Source organism: Antennarius striatus, chromosome 3 (assembly GCF_040054535.1).
Source record: "Antennarius striatus isolate MH-2024 chromosome 3, ASM4005453v1, whole genome shotgun sequence".
NCBI classification, from domain to species: Eukaryota; Metazoa; Chordata; class Actinopteri; order Lophiiformes; family Antennariidae; genus Antennarius; species Antennarius striatus.
In genome coordinates this window covers 27,553,665-27,574,006 of record NC_090778.1, presented here as the reverse complement: position 1 = coordinate 27,574,006, position 20,342 = coordinate 27,553,665, and the positions used below count along the sequence as shown (strand labels likewise).

At 43.1% G+C, this 20,342-nt stretch overlaps 2 protein-coding genes across 5 annotated transcripts; both read left to right on the top strand.

The window, feature by feature from the left end:
• Nucleotides 1–369: 369 nt before the first annotated feature.
• rsph14 (radial spoke head 14 homolog) lies at nucleotides 370–2,780 on the top strand. Its single transcript, XM_068311767.1, has 6 exons — nucleotides 370–544; nucleotides 783–885; nucleotides 1,187–1,305; nucleotides 1,395–1,623; nucleotides 1,826–1,962; nucleotides 2,461–2,780. The coding sequence occupies exons 1-6, from the start codon at nucleotides 370–372 to the stop codon at nucleotides 2,739–2,741; spliced, it is 1,044 nt and encodes a 347-aa protein (XP_068167868.1). The 3' UTR covers nucleotides 2,742–2,780.
• Nucleotides 2,781–4,827: 2,047 nt separating this feature from the next.
• Nucleotides 4,828–20,325, top strand: LOC137593135 (dematin-like). 4 transcript variants are annotated; one of them, XM_068311762.1, is made up of 16 exons: nucleotides 4,828–4,921; nucleotides 12,175–12,234; nucleotides 12,986–13,020; nucleotides 13,190–13,273; nucleotides 13,376–13,501; nucleotides 15,004–15,048; nucleotides 15,128–15,293; nucleotides 15,397–15,441; nucleotides 15,594–15,746; nucleotides 16,026–16,135; nucleotides 16,236–16,341; nucleotides 16,642–16,700; nucleotides 16,785–16,827; nucleotides 16,945–17,099; nucleotides 17,438–17,518; nucleotides 17,976–20,325. In XM_068311762.1, the coding sequence occupies exons 3-16, from the start codon at nucleotides 13,009–13,011 to the stop codon at nucleotides 18,087–18,089; spliced, it is 1,299 nt and encodes a 432-aa protein (XP_068167863.1). In that variant the 5' UTR covers nucleotides 4,828–4,921; nucleotides 12,175–12,234; nucleotides 12,986–13,008; the 3' UTR covers nucleotides 18,090–20,325. The 4 variants fall into 4 exon arrangements, with proteins under 4 accessions (XP_068167863.1, XP_068167866.1, XP_068167864.1 ...); XM_068311765.1 differs by having other exon boundaries at nucleotides 4,829–4,921; nucleotides 13,193–13,273; XM_068311763.1 differs by lacking the exon at nucleotides 4,828–4,921 and adding an exon at nucleotides 9,912–10,251.
• The last annotated feature ends 17 nt before the right edge of the window (nucleotides 20,326–20,342 follow it).

Here is a 20,342-nt window from a genome sequence, read left to right as displayed (position 1 = left end):
ATTTTTAGTGTTTTGATATTTCTTTATGCTTTCATTTCATACCAATAATTTTTTATAATTAGCGTCACTTCCTATAAAATGGGGGCGTGTCGTGACGTATCGGAGGGTAGCGCGGAAGTAGCGCCATGGTTACGGTTACTAGGTAACTGTTTATAATACAGTAGTTGGGTTATCTGAGCGGTCTGTGGCCTGACGATCAAAGCGTCGTCCAGCAGAGGTTGAAAACAAACTTCAAGAAAAAAAAAAACTTTAAAAAAAATTAAAAGCCATAAAAATAAAAGCCATAAAACCAGTTTTTCATCCACGCACGTCCGAAGCCTGCGGGTCAAAGCGGCATCCAGCGGAGGTGGAACTGACAGAACGTCAGGGATGGCGGGACGTGTGCTCGACCCGAGCCGGGCTCCGGTGGCCTACGGCCGGCGGGCTGTTCCACGGCTGTTCGAGGAGCTCCAGCATCCCGAGGTCGAACGGAAAAACCGGGCGCTGACGTCACTGTGCGACGTGCTGCACGACCCGGAGTTCATCTACCAGACCGTTAACGGAGGTAAGATCACTATGTGTGGATCAATAAGTAGTACAAATAATTCCATCAATCTTTCACTGTGAGTAACTGAGATATTTTTGATTATTTTAACAATTAGTTAATGACTAAACAACCAAACTAAAACACTTGTTCAACGAGTTTTTAATACATTCTAAAGCAGAAACGTATTCCCCTCACTTTGTTGATAATAAAACTTATAAATAACTCTATAAAATAACTTATACATTTTTTTCTGTAGGTTTTCTGGACCATTTTAGAGTTTTGCTTGAGGATGAAGATCCATTAGTTAGAAGTAAAAGCTGCAAGCTGCTCCACATCCTGAACTCTCACAGCATCGGCAGGTAACATACAGACAGACAGACTCAAATAGCAAGAGCAAATAGTGCATTCGTTATGGACTATTTTTATTGGTAGATGGATCAATTTTGGTGCTTTATTGAGTTTTGCTGCTAACATGGAGGTTAGAATATAAATCAGCTTGATGCACAAACTATTCTCGGGAGGACAGACATGAACGGCTGGATCGGGTCAGCTGTAGTTTCTGATGCCAACAGCAGGTGGCGGTACAGCCCAGTGAGCGTCCAGGTAGAGAAACTACTGAGACAAACCAGTGCTTTTCCTCGTGTCTCTGTCCATCCACAGAGAGGCCACTCTCTCTTCATCCCTGCTCCCTCTTCTCTCCCGGCTGCTGGATGACTCCTCATCCTCCTGCAGGAGGAATGTCCACCGAGTGCTGAGCCGCCTCACTCTGCTGCCTGCAGGTACATTTACCCGAATCATCAAATAAACAGAGATGAGTAAGAGTTCCACCAACTGAGCATCATCATGACAAACCTTCAACACCCTGCAGGCTCTCATGCTCTCCTCAGTCTGGTTCCTAAACTGATGCAGAAGCTCATGGATGAAGAGGAGAAGGAAGAGGAGGTGCAGGTGCTGATCCTCTCCACCATCAACGCCTGCTCCGCGATGGACCCCCTGCCAGCTCTGGGGGCCGATGGGGTTTCTGTGCTGAGCCAGAAACTGTCCCATCGCTCCCCAGACATCCGTCGTGAAGCTGCAGCGGCCCTGATGGCCATCAGGTGAAACACTTTGACCTGAACTCAAACGTCTCTCATTGATTCTTCACTGTGACCTCCCTCTGCCACTTCTAATCATCTCATTCCACTTCCTATAAGTGCTTTGACTAACATAAAAACCCAACTATTGTGCATTTAAAAGAATGCTTATTCACTCGGTGCCGCTGGTTTTACTGGTTTACTTGTTGCTCTCCACAAATTTTAGCGTGTGTGTGGATGGCAAGCGTCAGGTGTGTGCAGACGAGGTGCTCCCTGTCGTGGTCGGTTTGCTGCAGGATGAAGACATCGAGGTTCAGGTCAACGCTGCAGGAGTCATCATGTATATCGTGACCACCACTCAAGGTACGAACACACTCCTCTGTACACCTGTGTGTGGACAGATGAGCTGAATCGTCTGTTTTCAAACTGTCAGTGAAGACGACACAGCTCGCATCAGAAGTTTGGGGGGTTTGTCCAGGAAATTATTGATCACCTAATGTTGGCCGGCGCAGCCCTCACCTGGATGATGTCATCCTGAATGTTGGCCAAAAGCAGGACTCACCTGGGTGATGTCATCATTTTGTTTTTGGGCCGTGATCAAACATTTGAATATATTTTTGTACATTTTTGCAGCTTTTTTTGACAGCTTTTTTCAATTTGCTGTTGATTTTTAACAAGTTGAAAACTACAGTACCCATGAGCCTCAGTTACTGTTGCTCGGAGAACAAGCCAAAGAACAAAACCCACGGTTCTTCCTTAGCGAAGCGTGAACAGATAAGAAGCTCTGTGATTGGATGCCCGTTGCATCTTGGGAGATGTAGTTGACCTTCTTCTCAATGCTTAAATCTCGTCCTCCTGCAGGTAAGCAGCAGTGTTTGAAGCTGAACATCATCCCCATCCTCCTCGACCGGGTGTCTAAGAAGACAGACGAGGAGAAGAATACAGAGAAGAAGAGGAGGAAGAAGGCCCTCACCACGTACTGCCTGCGGGTTCTGACCGCCCTGGCTGAAGCGCCGGACGGCCGCCGCCTCCTCCTGAAGCAGCTCCCTGTCCTGGCAGTGAGGAGCGAGGAAGCAGAGGAGGACCAGGACATCCGGAGGGCCGCTCAGACCGCCGTCCAGGTCATTACCTGGACGCCCTAAGACTCTGATGACCTCTGACCTCCAGACGAGACTCTAGTCAGTGCTGATAAGACAAAAATAGTATTGATATTTAAATATGTATCATTGATCACCATCAGAGGATGAAGCCTAAAAGTTTTCATCTTGCAGCATTTAAGTCTGGGTCACATCCGTGGTGAAGTCAGAGCCATCCAGGACATCATATCTCGCCTGAGGAGTGGGGCGTGTTTGTTGGAGTGTTAATTCAAGCCTAAATTTTTAAATATTTTTTTATTTTAATTTACTATAATGATCCCCGTAGGAAAATTATGAATCCCCTCTGGCACACTGGTTAGTTCATGCATAGATAGTGTGTACAGGCCCGTAGCACACACACACACACACACACACACACACACACACACACACACACACACACACACACACACACACACACACACACACACACACACACACACAAACACACACACACACACACACACACACACACACACACACACACACACACACACACACACACACACACACACACACACTCACACACACACAAGGGGCCTGTAGGCATGAAGGTGATGGCAGGAAGCTCCTTCACGGTGCACCCCCAATGAGCTTCTTAAAGCGGGATGGCACCTTGCTCAAGGGCGCCTCGGTAGTGTGCGGGTGGTGAACTGACACCTCCCACTGCCAGTTCACACTCCAAAATGTTTTGCCTGACACGGGTCTTGAACGACTTCCTGTCTCCAGCCCAAAACTGAGTGGACTTAAACGTTTCAAAGAAGTGATTTTAAATGCAATTACTGATTTTGATCAGTAATTGTGAATTCTAATTTAACAATCTGACTTTATAAAGTAACATAGTTACAGGATCAGAAAAATAAAGTGGCCTAAAAAGCAAATACTACTGGTTGGGCTGGTTTCAATTCATTTGGTTAAAAACAACTTGACTAAACAGAAATATTTCATCACTATTTACATGTCCTATTCTACTGGCGTCTCATTAATGACATCATCCGGTTTCTCTATTTCTTCTATGAGTGAAGCCTTAGATTTGCCTGGAGATATGTAACTTTTGAACAATGTGATCATCATTTTGTGTCAAAAGCCAAAAGCAATTATTATTTAAATGATTATTAACAATCACCTACTCTCACAGTCCTGACATACGTACTTGTGATTGAAACTCTGTCAGCAGCGTGTTTGTTTTGAATAGTTTCCTGTCTGACCTGCTCCTCTGAAAGCTGTCGCTCTTCACTCAAATTAAGGTCAGAAGCATGAATAAAGCTCCTTTATTTAAAACCAGCGCTGAGGTCTAATCGCTGCCTGAAGCTGCAGACCTCATCTGAGAAGGTGACACAAAATGTTCCAATGTCCATAATTAACCAGAGCTGAAGATTTCTGATCTGAAGCAGGATTAGATGTTTTTATCTTCATTTCTGAACATTGTGTTTTGAGAAAAAGGATGTTGGATATTAAATGTCTGAGTACAAGCAGCTGAACAAAGAACTGGACTAAAACTGTCAAGATGATGGGTTAACCCTCTGCGATGTGATGTTTCTGTTCTCATCCTTGTGATAAATTTAGTTTAAATGTTACTGGACTCTTGGTTTCATGAGATCACGTGATGTGACATATAGGACAAGAAAAAAAGTGCTTCACCGGCCTCATTCATTCATTCATTCATTCATTCATTCATTCATTCATTCATTCATTCATTCATTCATTCAATTTTCAGTAAGGCTTTTCCACAGGGGTTGCTAGAGCCTATCCCAGCGGACTTATCTGCATACCTCTTTTATTACAAAGTTGAACTACAATCAATAGCTAATACAGTATTTGTTTATTCAAAAACGAAAAATAAATGATTATAAAAAAGTTAAAGATAAAGTTCGGTCGTAAAATAAATAGCTTTTCAGTGTTTATAAAAACAAATGTTTGGTCAAAATGAAATAAAAAAAATTAACGAAATCATTAATGTAATTTAAATTTAAATTTAATTTTATTATAGACACATTCGCGTGTCGCCCCAGGTGGTGAAAAGACCCCCCCCCTCCCTAGAGCAGATGGACTGATCCAGAGAGAGAGCGGCAGAGAGAGCCCCGCCGCCGACACACCCACACGGACTATATGTGGGCTGGTCCGGGGCGCAAAGCGTTGACGACCGGAGCTGCTGGATGTTTCTAACGGGCACCGGCACCGGACAGGTAGGACTCACCTTCCGCTGACTGCTTTCACTTTAAAACGACAGTTTGCTGCAGCAGCCTGTGTAGAATAATACATGTTCCTGAGGAGATGTTCATGCATTCATGTTAAAATTAAAATACGCATTACTGGACTTCTAAATTAAACATACTGTGTATTAATGATTATAACAGGTTTATTTCAGATACATTTTCAATGTCCAATAACCTATAAAGTCAACTTAAGATGAATATATACTATTTTATGTGTACATATTAGAGATTTTGCTGCTGATAATGCCCTACCTGTGCTACCGGACTTATTCCCGTCTCAATGACCGGCTGCGGTCGACCTTGTCCGGGGGAGCCGGAGCCGTGACACCGGGCTGCGTCGCTCCGCAGCTGGAGGAGCAGCTCCACTTCATTCTTCATTCACACACCTTCATGTTTTTTGTTTTAAATTAAACGTGTGTGAAACTAAAGCATCAGGTCAGAGGAGACTCCTGGAGCTGGTGTGTGATGGAGTTATGTAAGGCTGCCGGGCAGAGAGCATGCTGGAGGATGGAGGATGGAGGTGGATTAAGAAGCTGGTTTTATGTAACACCCCCTCCTCCTCTTCATCACAACATCTGCCGGCCGGCCTCCACCTAAATCCTCACCAGGATAGTTTCCTAATATTCCCCAAATCTTCCTGTACATGTACACAATAACACCAGTCATGTTTACCTGGTGGATACCCTCCAGGATCCCCACGATCCCAGAGCAGAAGCCTCCATTTTGGTTGTTTCTAGAAAGCGCTGAAAATTTTTTTAGAAACTCGGAATTATAATCCAAAAATTAAAAATCACGTCAGACAAATAAATCTAATATTATTATTGTCAAATACTTTTATCCTTTAAATCGTTTTGTCAGCCTCGCTTATTTATATTTTAAAGAAATCCGGGATTGACTTGCTAACTGCTAACAGTTAGCTGGATAATTTCTGCCTACTTTTAATGAAAAATATTTCTACAAATCTACTATGAAAATATTCTAAAATTTTATTTAAGATTTTTGTGAAATTCAGCCTCATTTTTACTTTGTGTTTCACGCTAATTAGCTAATGCTAGCATGCTAACACAGTAAACTCATTAGGTGAATGTAGCAAACATTATATATGCTAAACACGTTGTCGTCGTTAGCTGTTAGCGTGTTGATTGGCTTCATGAACCCTGAGTGTTGTCTCACAGGAGAAACCAGCAGCTTTAACTTCATTCTCTGATCAGTCTGAGGTGATGTTTCTGTTCAGTGGCAATGAGAGGAGGTTTTGTGTTTTTATGTGTGTGGGATGAGAGGTGTTGCCATGGAAACGGGTGACTCTCTTCACATGGTTGTGATGTAAATGCTCTTTAATTAAGATCTCTGAGCTTTTATAACAGTAAACCTGAATCTGTGGGCGCACAGGTAAACAGTACACAATGTGTAACAGCTTGATGCCTCCGTGCTATTGAAGCCAGGAACAATAGGTTTTACCATCCTGTGGGCGCTAGAAAGAGCCACCTTGTGTGTGTGTGTGTGTGTGTGTGTGTGTGTGTGTGTGTGTGTGTGTGTGTGTGTGTGTGTGTGTGCGACTCTTCTCATAATACAAAGTAAAAATGACTTGTAAAGGATTTAAAAAGAGAATTTCAACCAAATATGAATTTATTGTTATTAACGTTTCAATCTCATGTTGATAGAAATTTGTTTGAAGTTTCTTAGACCAACTGTTTTTAGTTTTCGTAATTTTTACAAAGTTTTTAATTTTGCCAGCATTGTTTTAATATTTCTCTAGAAGGTTTGAGGATGAGTGATAACGCAGCATCATATCATTAAGGTGATATATGATGCTGCTAGGGTTGGACCGGTACATCCAGAGTTTATTCCTCTGGTTCGACTCCTCTTCATCACGATGGTCCAACACAACACAACACAACACAACACAACACAACACCACTGTGAGGTAATCAGAGATGAGGAGCTGTTGCTGATTTTCTCCAGTGGTGGGCATAAACTTTACTTAAGTGGCGTTGGAGCTAAACCTTTTAGCTTACCTGCTACAGTCAAGATTTCACCTTTTAAAAAAGATTTAAAGACAGTCCTCTACTCACATTGGGATCTTCTGGAGACTTGGGTTGTTCCATTCTGCTGCTTTATGATCCATTTCTAAAAATACTACTCCTCTGATGTCAATTTAGATGTTTTGGACATCGCTGCATCGCTGTTTTACTGAGAACCTAAAGAGATGTCTGATGGACTATTAGACAGAAGAGCATTCTATCACCAGCCTTTGCTTGTTCTGGTCGTTTCAAATGGTTTCTATCTTTTAATTCATTGGCCTGTACAAAAATTGTGAAGGTCAAAGGTCACGTTGGTCATTTCTTACTATTTTTACAAACCAGATGATTTATTGATTAATCCTGCAGTCCTGCACAAAGTAGTTAAACATGAAAGTCATCAAAAATTTATTTGTTTATACAGTACTTAAAAACTTTTACCTGTACTTTCATATTATTACCATTAATATGCATTATAATGTAAATATGTCCTCACCATTGTTTATACTCTCCTTTTTTTCAACCGGCTTTAACCTGCACTCACACTCTTTGTGTTTTTATATGGAGTGGGATATTAATAGAACAATTATGCACCAAATAATCCTTCTCAGTGGAGACCTCTTTCCTCCCTGCATGAGCTTCTTTCTGGTTGTAGCGACAATAAAATATCAGCAGCTATTTCTGTTTGCGATCATTTAATGTTTGGATGTCGTGGACGACGTTCTGCCCTCGTGCGGTCCCTGAACACCTCGGTGCTGTGTGGGCTCCCCTCCTCTATTTCTGGACACATGAGTCATCTCCAGGTTATACAATAGAAACTCGGCCCCGGTGGAAGCAGAAGGTTGTTGGTTTGAGTCCGTCTGAGCAGTTGATCCAGAAAATGTATAAAAAATTTTATCTAAAGTACTTCTGCTGTTCCAAGTAATATTAAATATTAAATATTTAAATTACAAATCCAATTACACATTAAAATGATTAGTTCTGCATCTCGTCAGGGTTTGCTGTGATGATTCTAGAAGGTTTGGGTCCACTTTTATTTTTAGCATCAATAGGTCTCGATCTCGTTGCGCCACAGCGATGCATTCACATGTAACTGTGCAGAAACGACGCATCTGAATTGAAACACAACAACTTAGATGCGCTGGTGCAGCAGAATGTTCTTGAACTGGTGTGTATTGAACATTCTGCAGCAGAGGAGGCCTCAGCTCTTATCTCTGAGAGCAGCAGGGGGCCATGTGGGGGGGGGGGGGGTGATGCTGCAGGAATGAGGCCATGGGCATAGCCAGGGGTGTGTGTGTTTGTCTGTGTTGGAAGGGTTATGGTTGGCTGCAGGAATTTTAAGTTGAGTGTTTGCTGATATGACAGACGATGATCTGGACTCACCTTCCTCTGTTTTCATTCAGACGCTCTGAGCTGCTGTCATGTGAAAATCCAGGTGTCCGTGTGTGTGTGTGTGTGTGTGTGTGTGTGTGTGTGTGTGTGTGTGTTCCTCACACACAGCTGGACTGTGATTGGTTGTAATGAGTCTGGGGGAGGTCAGAAGAAGGTGGGGAAAGACACAAAAATCTCGGGATTAGGATAAACTTGTGCTTCAGTGGTTTTAATAAAAAAAAGGGATGGAGGATGGAGGTGGCAAGGAAGGGAAGAGGGAGATAAGAAGCAAGAGAAATCAATATGGAAGGATGAAGTGGTTAGAAAAGAAGAAATTTGGGAAAGGAAGGAGGAGCTAAGGAATGAAGGAAGTCAAAAGATGCGTTATTGGAAAGGAAACACCATGAAGGACGGAGGGAGACGAACAAGGAAAGGAGGAGGTGGGGAAGGATAAATCTGACTTAAAGTGTTAAACTGAAGAAATGGGAACTTGGAGGAAGGGAGGGGAATGAGGAGATTATGGAGAGGAAGGAGGAATTCTGGGAAAGAATTTGACAAGAAAAGTAGGAGGTTCAGAAAAAAATAAATAGTAGGAAAGGAAAGGAAAACAGAAACATGGAAGGAAGTACGTCAATCAAAACTTCACCAACATCTGAAAGATGCTGTGATGTCGTCAGCATCGGCCAATGAGAGCAGCCGTTACGTTAGCGAGAACCAGCTGGGTGTGGTCACGTCTCTGTGAGCTGAGATAAAGCACTGCCAAAACACACACACACACACACACACACACACACACACACACACACACACACACACACACACACACAGCTTTGACTGTTGCGTCAGCGGATTGGAGTCAAAATGAAACCGATCTGGTGAGGGTGATAAACAGGAGGCTGATCGATCTGATTGATTAGTTTTATTTCACAGTGAGGAAAACCTTCAGGACTGTTGTGTCCTGTTGGGTCCTGGAGGTCAAGAGGTCAGGAGGTCAGGTACAGGTTCTTCACAGGGTCAGCCTGATGACTGGAGGTTACATTTACTGTAATACATGACATTCCATTCATGGATGAGTACTTTACTCAGAGTTTGGATCCTTCCTCGGTGTCAGCTGTCATCTTGTTCTCCATCTGTGTTTGTGTCCTTCTGTGAAGCTGCTGATGAAGATGAGGATGAAGCCAGAGCTCAGTGGAGGTGGAGAATCAGAGGAATCATTGAGGCTTGTGACTCAGCTCTTTTCTCTGACCTATTTTAAATTTCTGGTGTCGACATGTTTTAAATTTCACTGCATCACGACTCAACAGCATGAAGGGGAGGAGGAGGAGGAGGAGGAGGAGGAGGAGGAGGAGGAAGAAGAGTAGAGACCTTCTTTACATGAACCTGGAAAGGTCATCCTAGTTGGTCAAACCACCTGAGTCCAGGAGTCATTGGAAATACAGTACCGTCAAACATTCAGAACTGTGTGTGTGTGTGTGTGTGTGTGTGTGTGTGTGTGTGTTTTGTTTGTTTTTTGTTTTGTTAGTTTTCTGTGTGTTTTATTGTTTTATTTGTGGTTCATGAGTGTTTGTGTGCATATATGTGCTTTTGTGTGTGTATATGTATGTTTTGTGTATTACTTTGTTTTGAGTGTGTGTGTATGTGTGTTTGTTTGTATTTCCTGTGTGTTTGTGTGTACTTTTGTGTGTTTGTGTATGTTTTGTGTGTGTATACTGTATATGTGTGTGTGCGTGAGTGCGTGCGTGTGTGTGTTGAGGCAGTGACCGTCTCTAACGACCCCTCTGTGATATTAATGAGATAGTGAACGTCTCCAAACACAAAGAGACAAGAAGAGAGACGCCAACTGGAAAAGTCATCCAGACCTGTTAACGTCCGTCTAGTGGGCCACCGGTACAGAGTAACTAACCACAACAAGTAACTAACTACAACTACTATTACTTTAATCATCCAAAACAAAAATATAAATCTTCGAGGCTCTTCTGGACCAGAGGACGGTTTGATTTATACTCCCAGGCGTGGCACCCGGGCGGGGCTTACCTGTGATGGGCACACACTCATCGTCGGGGTGGTCTGACTGTGGGAGGTCTGTTTTAGAGCATCCCCACATTCCTGCCAGCTGATTGGACGTCCTAGTGTTGTAACCTAGCAACGCCCAGACTAATCTGAATTACTTCCTGTCCCAGAGGACTCATGTTGAATCATGTCTTCACAAACGTGAAAAATGAATAAATGAACGTTTCTGATCACACCTGGAAATGAAGGAATGTTTACCCCTAAATTTAATGATGCTGTTTGTTCTTATGGCTGCTGCTGATCCGTGTTTCTCGGGAGTGAAGCTCATGCGGTGATCGAACGTCGTCCACCGGTACAACTGTTAGCTGCGTTAAAACAGCTTGATGGTGTTTGTTTGTTTGTTTTTTTGTCAGGCAGAGGAGCAGTTTTCATTTTCAGATCCAACTCCTGCTAGCATCGTTGCCTAGCAACAGCGTCGTATTTCTGGAAATAAAACATGGATCTGAAAATAGCGGCGGAGCGAAGAAGAGCAGCAGGAGTCCGATCAGAAAACCGTTAAATATCTGGTGACTCCAGCAGAGGTTCTGACCCGAGTCTGGTTCCGTGTGGCTTCACCACACTAATAGAAGTGATGATGATGATGATGATGATGATGATGATGGAAAGACCGTTCAGTCATTTTAGTGTATTATTAATTATATATCACTATTTCACAACACCTTCAGGGTGTTAGTCAACTTTAGATATTCTGTGTTTCATTTCAGAAACATTTTCAACCAACAAATATTTTTGGTGTATTTTCTTCTGAAGTTATTAAATTAACTTCTAATTTAACACCTACAACAAAACGTTTAATTTTGTATTATATATTTTATATATATTTTATTAAATCATTTTTTTGAATGTGATCATTTTCCAGAAAAATAAGTTTAACTATTCAAATACAAATACTTGATTAAAGTATCTTAAAGCTTTTTAGAACCTGAGAGAATGTACGGAATGAAGCTGAACCTGAAGGATCTGACGAAGAACCTGATTCCTAATCGATCAGATTATTGATCAGGAGCCATCAGATTGTAATTGATCTCCCTCCAGGGTCACCACAGTAACAGGAGGAAGGGAGGTGGAACAATTCTGATAGTGAAAACAGTCGTTTCTCACTCTGTCTGGAGACGTCTAAAAACTAGAACTGTGAACTAGAATTTTTACCCCACTAAAATTAAACAACACACACACACAACTAGAAAGCATTGCTGTGATTTTATTTTATTTTTTTTAGAAATAGAAAATGTAATTTTACTTCGTAATGTGTTTAGATTTGGCTCACACCCTTTTAGACCACAAAGGAAAGGCATCGTATTTCAGATGTTTCTCTCAGTAGGCAGGAGAAAGTGACCACAGCTCCCAGTAAGAGTCTAATAGTCAACCAGTTAAAAAACCATCAATTATTCAGTGACACCAGACACCAGCACAGGTCAATATGGGAGTGGGGGGGGGGGGGGGAGTGACCAAAATCTGTCTAATATACAGAAAATGTGAGACACAGCAGATAAAAAATATGTTTTCCCACAATTTCTTCCACAAAACTGTGAGAAATATTTAATTTTGCAGGTGTGTGTTCTGAATCAACAAAAAATATGATCTAAATTGAGGATTTAAATACACAGTTTAACAGATAACAACGATGAAGACACATTTATCCACAAATATGTTAAAAAATTTCCCTCAGTCGTTTCTCTTGAAGTTATTTATTTATGTTGTTATTATTTGTGTGTGTGTGTGTGTGTGTGTGTGTGTGTGTGTGTGTGTGTGTGTGCGTTACAGGCGCTGATCGGGGTCAACGGCCCTGAAGACAAACAGACATGATCCCTTTTTCTCCCTGAGGTAACCAACACAGTGTTGCATTTACTGACCGTACGTTACCCGGACGCCCACCTGTGTTTGTTCGTGTCAGACAAAGCTGTGGACTCTGGAATAATCCTTTTATATCCGTCGGTCTCATCGTCAGAGAATAAAGGGGTCGGCTGCAGCAGCGCCTGATATCTGTCCCCCCAGTGATGAGATAAACACTTCATCACTCCGTCCGTGACTTTTAAACTGCCTGAATTATTTTAATCTGAAACATATCAAATAAAGTTTCCTGCTGTAAGTAGTTCCGTAATTTACTACATAACCCTGAACACAGCGCTGTGTTCTCTAGTGGAATCTTTTTGTTTGTTTGTTTGTTAGTTTACCCAGACCGACTGTTAGTTAGGTGAATTCAGGCTGACCAATTAAGAGGACGGACTTTATTCTGTACTGTATTTGACCCTGTTAAGAATCTGTCTCCCCCCTCTGGCAGTGAGAGTAATTACAGGTTATAATAATGATTACAATGCAGTAGAATTTTCAGTAGGACCTACAGTAGAACCTGGAGATATGAGCAAAATCTGTTCCGTGATTGAAACCCGAATTACCTAAATTATGAAAAAACTTTTTTATCAACCAATAGACATGCTGATTTTACCTGTGTATAATTAATTATATACAAGTTACTTAAACAATGATAAATAAAGAAAAGAAACGCAAAAGTTACCCGATTGTCATTTACCTGTACTTTTAAATTAAACACATTTTTATGTTTGTGTTCTCTCAGAAACTGACCAATCAGCAGTCAGGATGATGCGAAAGGTAAATTATGTTTTACTCCCCTCATAGACGGAAAGGTGTTGAACGTCTCGCCACCTTTTCTTCCTCTCCGAGCTGCTAGCTTAATGCTAAATGAGCTCGTCAACTCCTCCATTAGCTGAACTCTTCTTCAATTTGAGTGCGTATGACCTCCGACCTCTGTGTGTGTCAGCAGCAGCTGGCTCAGACGTCTCCGGGGAGCGTGTTGGTGCTCAGAGGGCCCAGCGTCCCAGGATCCCCTGCTCCCGCCATCGTGGTGAGACACGCCCTCAGATCAAGTTATATTATGCTTCAGATTAATCTTGAGGCTGATTAATCTGTAATCTGTGGCTCTGCTCCCCCCTCCCCCGTCTCTCAGGCCAGAGTGGACGACGGCGTTATCGGCTACAAGGACCTGGCAGCGTTACCGAGAGACAAAGCCATCCTGGACATCGAGAGGCCGGATCTGATGATCTACCAGCACTACGCCTTCGGCTCAGTGGAGGTAGTAGATTATCCTCTGTGATCAGGATGCACGAAAATACATGTTTACCTTTTAAAGACGTCTGCAGTAGGAACCAATGTGAGGGACAGGAAGTCGGACCGTACTGAGAGACGGACCAGCGTGTTGTTCGAGGTCAGAGCTGCAGTCTTGATTTACCCACCTCATATAAAGAGGCTGCTACGGTTGCCTAGCAACACTGACAGCTGGATTAGCAACCCCAAACTAAAGCGTTCGCCGCAAAAGAGTCATGGGTGACATCCGACGACGGATGAAGAGACAGTAAGAAGAGTCGGGAATTATTTACCATGAAGATGAGACGGAAGTCTGAGGCGTAGGTTAGCATAACTTAGCAGAGCAGATGCTAGCAGTAGTGAGGAGTGAGAAGTTAGATAAAGGAAAGGCTAACAGTCAGTTAAACTGACACTTAGTAACTATTGATTATTGCCTTTTAACAGCGATGCCTCCCGGTCTGATCCCTACACCATGGCACCAAAATAAACAGCAGGGATGCATGATGTCATTATTTTAATATAAAGTAGTTAAAAACCTCGTTTTGTCGGCTTTGTCCTGTGTGAAGTCAGTGGTTTTTGTAATAACCCCCCCCCCACACACACACACACACACACTGTGATCATGTGACCACCTGCTCCGACGGGTTCATTTGCTGGTTGGTTAGCTGAGCGTCTGGTGGCGGCGCAAGACATCAATCTACTGGTTAGACACCAGACAGCTCGTTACTACAGCTCACACACTGTGTGTGTGTGTGTGTGTGTGTGTGTGTGTGTGTGTGTGTGTGTGTGTGTGTGTGTGTGCGTGCGTGTGTGCGTGTGTAAGCTCTGATAAGAGAATAAACAAATGAAGACAGAGAGATGTGCTTGTCCAGCCTGACGTCTACCTCAGTCAAACTGTCCTGATGACTGAATCTAAATGTAATGCTCCACCCTTCACCGGCTTTCAGATAGATTGTTGTTTGAGAGACAAACAAACAGAGTCTCCATGGTAACGATTAAACAGTCCAAAGCAACATCAGTGGGCAGGCCAGTGAGGTCATGGCTATCTGACCAGCATTAGCTCAGCTTGTGGACTGAGTGCTACTCATGGAGGAATTGTGTCTAAATACATCTTGTATGTATTTACTTCTGAATATCTGATGCCTCGTTCACACCCTCCCCCCCTCAGGAGTGTGTTCCTGTCCAGGTGGGGGCGCCGAATTGGTGCAGTTGTGCATCAAGATTGGAGTTTAATCCATTCTAAACACTTCCCCATTTAAAATAAAGCCCTTTAACCTGTTCTAGCCATGGACAAAAGCCTCAAACCCTCTAATTTAGGACAAAAAAACATTTTTATCAACCTATAGACCTGCAGACTTTACCTGCGTATGATAAATAAATTATGTAAACAGTGAGAAACAATGAAAAGAAATGCAAAAGTCCTGAGAACACATGTCTCCTCTGATCTATTTATAGATTTTTTCATGTATTTTTCCTCTACTTCCTCCTCAGAGGTCCTTGTCTCCTCGCTCCATCTCTCCCCCTGCGTCCCCTGAGGTAAGTGGTCTCCCTCCTCAGCATCATGCCACTCATCTCCATCCTGGTTCCTGAGCAGCTCCTTCATCCGTGTCTCCAGAAGGAGTCCAGGGAGTGGCTGGAGAGCCGGTCTCCTGGTGGTTCCTCCCCTGGTTCCAGCATCCAGACCAGCAGGACGCTCAGCACACACACGCCGTCTACACCCAACACGCCACACATACACTCCCCTGCGACCAAGAGCACCATGCAGCATTTCCACAGGCCGGGTAATCTCGTCTTCACATCATGTTCTATCAACTATTGATATCAAAATGAAAATCATCTCTTGTTCTTTTCCCTTCATCTCATTGTTTCTGTTCTTCTGTTCAGAAAATGGCTCCAACATCTACAAGAAGCCTCCGATCTACAAACAAGGTGCGACCTTCAGTTAACACCCACTTAGCTCCACGTTCATGTTTGATACTGATCCAACATTCGTGGGTAGCGTCAGCTGCTAGTCTGGTGGTAGAACTAAACGTGTGCGTGTGTGTGTGTGTGTGTGTGTGTGTGTGTGTGTGTGTGTGCAGACGTGTCGTCCTCTCAGGTCCCTCAGGGGAAACACATCGAGGATCTGATCATTGAGTCGTCGAAGTTTCCAGCAGCTCAGCCTCCAGACCCAAACCTGCCCTCCAAGATTGAGATGGACTACTGGCCCTGCCCCCCCTCGCAGGTTGTGTTTGGTACGACCCCCCCACCCACACACACACACACACACACACACACACACACACACACACACACACACACACACACACACACACACACACACACTATTTCATTCTGTCTTTAGGATATTTGTCAGACGGGATCTGTTTTCTTCTTCCTTCCATCTCCTCTCCACTCCCCATGTCTTCACCTCCGTCTTGTTTTCTCTCATCTTTTTCTTCCTCCTGACCTCCTATAAATGTTTCTTCTCATCCGTCGTCCTACCCTTTCCTTACGTTGTGTAACCTCTGTAGATAAGGAGAGGAGGAAAAGGGAGCAGAAAAACAAAGAGGAGGAGGAGGATGGAGAGCTGGATGATGAACTGTGGGGACTGAGAGCTCTCCAGAAACAAGAACTCAACAAGGTACACCAGGAGACACTGATCAGCTGATGATCAGCTGATAACTGATGAAACACCACTGCAGGCGACCAGAACCAATCAGAATCTCTGTTTGTCTCCTTAGATTCAGTCCAATCTGGGTAAAATCATCCTGAAGGAGGAGTTGGAGAAATCTGCTGCTCCTATGAGGAGGAAGACGCGCTCTTTACCGGACCACAGCCAACATGCAGGTAGGCTTCAACCAAACAGAAGGGTTCAGCTGGTGTCTTCAGCCTCAGACAGAGCACAGAGCTGAGGCGGCACCTAGTGGTCAGGAGGGTTATGACAATGTAAAGCAGCTCCACCGTTATATGAGTTCATCACTTATTCTGTCAGAGCAGATTGATTTTATCTGTTCTGTGTCAAGTTATCAATCATAGTGTTTCAAGTATTCATTGAACTTCTTCATTTCCATTTAGATGTCTTCATCACCACCGTTAATTTCTCTCTCTATTTACATTTCTGATCTACTCTGGTTTCTTCCCCCTCAGGGTCCAGCTCCTCTAAGTCAGTGTATTTCCCAGCCTCCTCTAAGAGCGGTCTGTCCAGGGTGAGTACAACCGGCCAATCAGAGCAGAGTAATGATGAGGATGAGGATGATGATGACGACGACAATGTTTGTGTTTGTTTCCAGTTGCAGTCAGCAGAGTTCAGCTCCTCTCAGAAATCACCTGCAGGTCTGAACTGTGATCTTTTTGTTATTATAATAAACTTAATCCGATTCATTATTATAAACATGAAATCCTATGATCTGTGGTGTAAATATTTTATTTTATCTCTCCGTCTTCCTGCAGATCTTCAGGTAAAGTCTGACTCCTTGAAGTTCAAACATTTTCTAATCAATCGTATATCAATAATCAAGACGATAACGGTGACGATGTCTGTTTGTCAGAATGGTGACTCGTGGATGGACAGAGGAAACTCTCTCCCCAGCATGCTGGAGCATAAAGTAACAACTATCATCAAATAGAATTAAAGGGTTATTTCACACAAATGAAAACAAAACGAATGGATTTGCCTGAATTACTTCCTGTTAAACAAAAGCAGCTTTTGGAGGAACGGACAACTTAAAGTCAGAATTCATCTCCTGAGATTTTAGTCCGAAAACAATTTAAAAGTTGCTGATGGTCGTTTCTTGGCTGCAGGCTTGATGGAAATTCACAATTGTTTTTGGTTTTTTTGTAACTTATTGATTTAATTCTAGTAAAGTTATGACATGATTTCATCTTTTTAAACATATTTTGTTGTAGCTACACGTCAACACATCATTGCTTTCCTGATCTCCAGATTTACCCCTACGAGATGCTGGTGGTGACCCACAGAGGACGGAGCAAACTGCCCCCCGGTGTGGACAGAACCAGCCTGGAGGTAAAACTGTTGCCGTCACTTCCTGTGGGATTAGAGCGAAGACGTGGGGCCGGGCCGGGCCGCTTACTAACCAGAAAACGTACTTGTTAACTCACGGTTTCCTGATGAACAGCTAGCTTTACTGGTTTACCTTCTAAGTGCTGCTAACTCTACGTAACTGCTCAATACGGAATCTGGAACTGAGTTTTTTTTACAGAGGATTATCTTCTGTAAGGAGCATGATTGCTTTTGATCCAATACGGGAAGTTAAGGCTAATGCTAAGTTAATGTCATCAAAGATAATGATAAAAGAAATTCCTGGTAGGTAATGAGTTACTTTAGTGAATCATCAATACCTCTATGTGAAGGAAAACAGCGTTACCTGCTAACATTGGCTGTAGCGCCGGCTGAAGTTCTTTCCCGGTTCGTGCCCTGCCTCCAGTTTCATCAGGACTGTGTTGGGTTCTCGCCTCTGCAGCGACATCTCTCCGAGGAGGAGTTCCTCAGCGTTTTCGGGATGTCCGTTGAAGATTTCAACCGCCTCTCTGTCTGGAAGAGAAACGAGCTGAAGAAAAAGTTCTGTCTCTTCTGATAGAGCTGCATCTCCCACAATCCCCTGCACTTCCTGGAACCACATGGACTCTGAATAAACCGTCACCATCAGCACCGCCGCCATCATCGCCACAGCAGCAGACGCGCAGAGAGACTTGTCAGGGTCTCGGTTTGATGTGATCGACAGAGAAACGTAGAGCAGAGAGAGTTCAGGTTCATGTTTTAGAAGCTGTAGGATGTCGCAGCCGGTGGGGAAAAACTGGAGGGGAATGTCATCCTAATGTCGCAGCAGCGCTTTCGACAGTTTGGACTAAATAATTTTGTTTTCACAGAACCCACTGGTTTGTTTCAAAGTGAGTCTGTGATTATTTTGAGTCCAGATGTAGAAACTGATCCGTCATCAGCAGTCGGGAGCCTGATGACGGAGCAGCGAGCCTAAAACCTAGCGAGCCTGCTGCTAGCTCGCAGTCTGAAACTGAGCTATTTTGGCTGTGTTAGCTAGCAGCTCGTAGTAACGTTGTTTTTGGTGTGAGCAAGGTGGAGGGACGTGGAAGTGGAGGTTTGTTACTGTGAGCAGTATGCAGAGGGGTTTCTGGGAAATGAAGTCAGGGCTGGAGGATAGACCCTCACTATGGATGGATGCTGTTGATCTCCATAAATTTAATTCATTTTTGAGCCTCCAGCTGCAGTCGGGCTTTCAAACTACATTCCTGCTGACTCTGAGTCAGATATCAGAACAGATGAACTGCAGATCTGATCAAACCTTCAAAAGGATCGTTCCTATTGGTTCAGCCAGAGATGATGTCATGACAGCAAGTCGTTCCCAGCAGATAAATGAAGGAGACAGTTTGACCACAGTCTGAAGAAAAAAACCAGCTACACTCACATGTTGTTCATCAAAGTTATTTAAGTTACTAACTTATATAAATTTGCCTTTTTAAAATATTTCTCACTATTTGTTAGCATTCATTTGCTTTGCAGGAAAGCTTTGACAAAGTAAAGGTTGGAGAGAACTTGTAAGTCCAAATCCAGCTTGAGGTAAAACCTTACAGCGCTTTGAAAGAATAAAAAAAAAAGAGTTTTTCTGCTGGTCATAAATATTTTGTTATATTTATCCACCGCATTTATCCACCGTCTGACGTTAAACCGGTTGAGGACCACTTATGTAAAGGAAACCAGTTCCAAACCTTTCTGTTCATCCTAAAGCTGAACTTTTATTGGCTGTGGTCAAACGTCTCTTACTTGTTTTTCTTTGCCATCAACCAGAATCACTGCCCTGATTCAAAAATGAGTTCTTAACACACACAAAAGCACACTTCTGTGTCATAAAAAGAAGAATCAAAACTTAGAAACCAGCTGAACTCTGCACAACGTTGAACATCAGCTTGTTTAGTGACCAAATGATGTGCAGCTATTTTATAACCCTCAAAGTTTGTTACTTAAAACACAAATTACATGTAAAACATTTTAAAATGCAAGTTTTCAACAAGAAAATGGTGGAGATAGAAGACATTTAACTCGACTGTTTCCAAGCCAGTGGAGGACTGAGGCATGATGGGAAATCACTAGAGAGCTAGCATGACGCTGCACCAGTTCTCTAGCTGGAACTCAAACCATAAAAATTTTATATTCCAGTAAATCAATTTATTAGTTTGCAGTCATTTTTCTGCTCTTTGTGATTGAACTGAGGTCAAAGGTCACTCGTCACACGCCGCCACGTCTGCCTCAGCACCACATACTTAAGAATAATCGATGATTGGTGGAGCGAGCATTGGTCACTTTACGTTGAGATGATTTCTTTTGTTCGGAATGAGTCTGACGCTGTTTGATACTGAGGGGGTTTTCGCTTTGTTCTGATTGGTCGTGTGCAGTTCGAAACAGGAAGTGGGTTGCTGTGACTAACACCATGATGACACGAAGATTGTTCCATATTTTTTGTTTTTATATTTCTTGTCTTTTTTTTTTAATCAATTTTATTTTAACACGCCGGGCGACTTCTCGGAAGTGCGTCACTGTCAACTTGTCTGACCGCAAGCTTGGGTGATTCTCTAGACTGAGTGAGGTCACAGTGGGGTCAGACTGAGGGGGGTCAGAGGTCAGACGAGTTGGCAGTGATCGATCTGTGTGAAGTCGTCCTCCGCTGTAAATACTGAACCACTGAATGATAATATAATAATTGTTGCTGCTTTCTTATGTGGATGCAGGTCATGTAACAGACGAACGGTGATGTGAATGATTAACCGAGAGCATTTCAATAAAAAGCGTTTTTATTCGTCTGTGTTTATGTTTATTT

Bases quoted from the DNA above. Each gene is read 5' to 3' on its own strand.
- rsph14 (XM_068311767.1), top strand. From the start codon at position 370: ATGGCGGGACGTGTGCTCGACCCGAGCCGGGCTCCGGTGGCCTACGGC. The intron at 1,306-1,394 runs GTACATTTACCC...AACACCCTGCAG, and splicing joins CCTCACTCTGCTGCCTGCAG to GCTCTCATGCTCTCCTCAGT. The intron at 1,624-1,825 runs GTGAAACACTTT...CACAAATTTTAG, and splicing joins GCGGCCCTGATGGCCATCAG to CGTGTGTGTGGATGGCAAGC.
- LOC137593135 (XM_068311762.1), top strand. The intron at 13,274-13,375 runs GTGAGACACGCC...CCCGTCTCTCAG, and splicing joins CCCCTGCTCCCGCCATCGTG to GCCAGAGTGGACGACGGCGT. The intron at 15,049-15,127 runs GTAAGTGGTCTC...CCGTGTCTCCAG, and splicing joins CTCCCCCTGCGTCCCCTGAG to AAGGAGTCCAGGGAGTGGCT.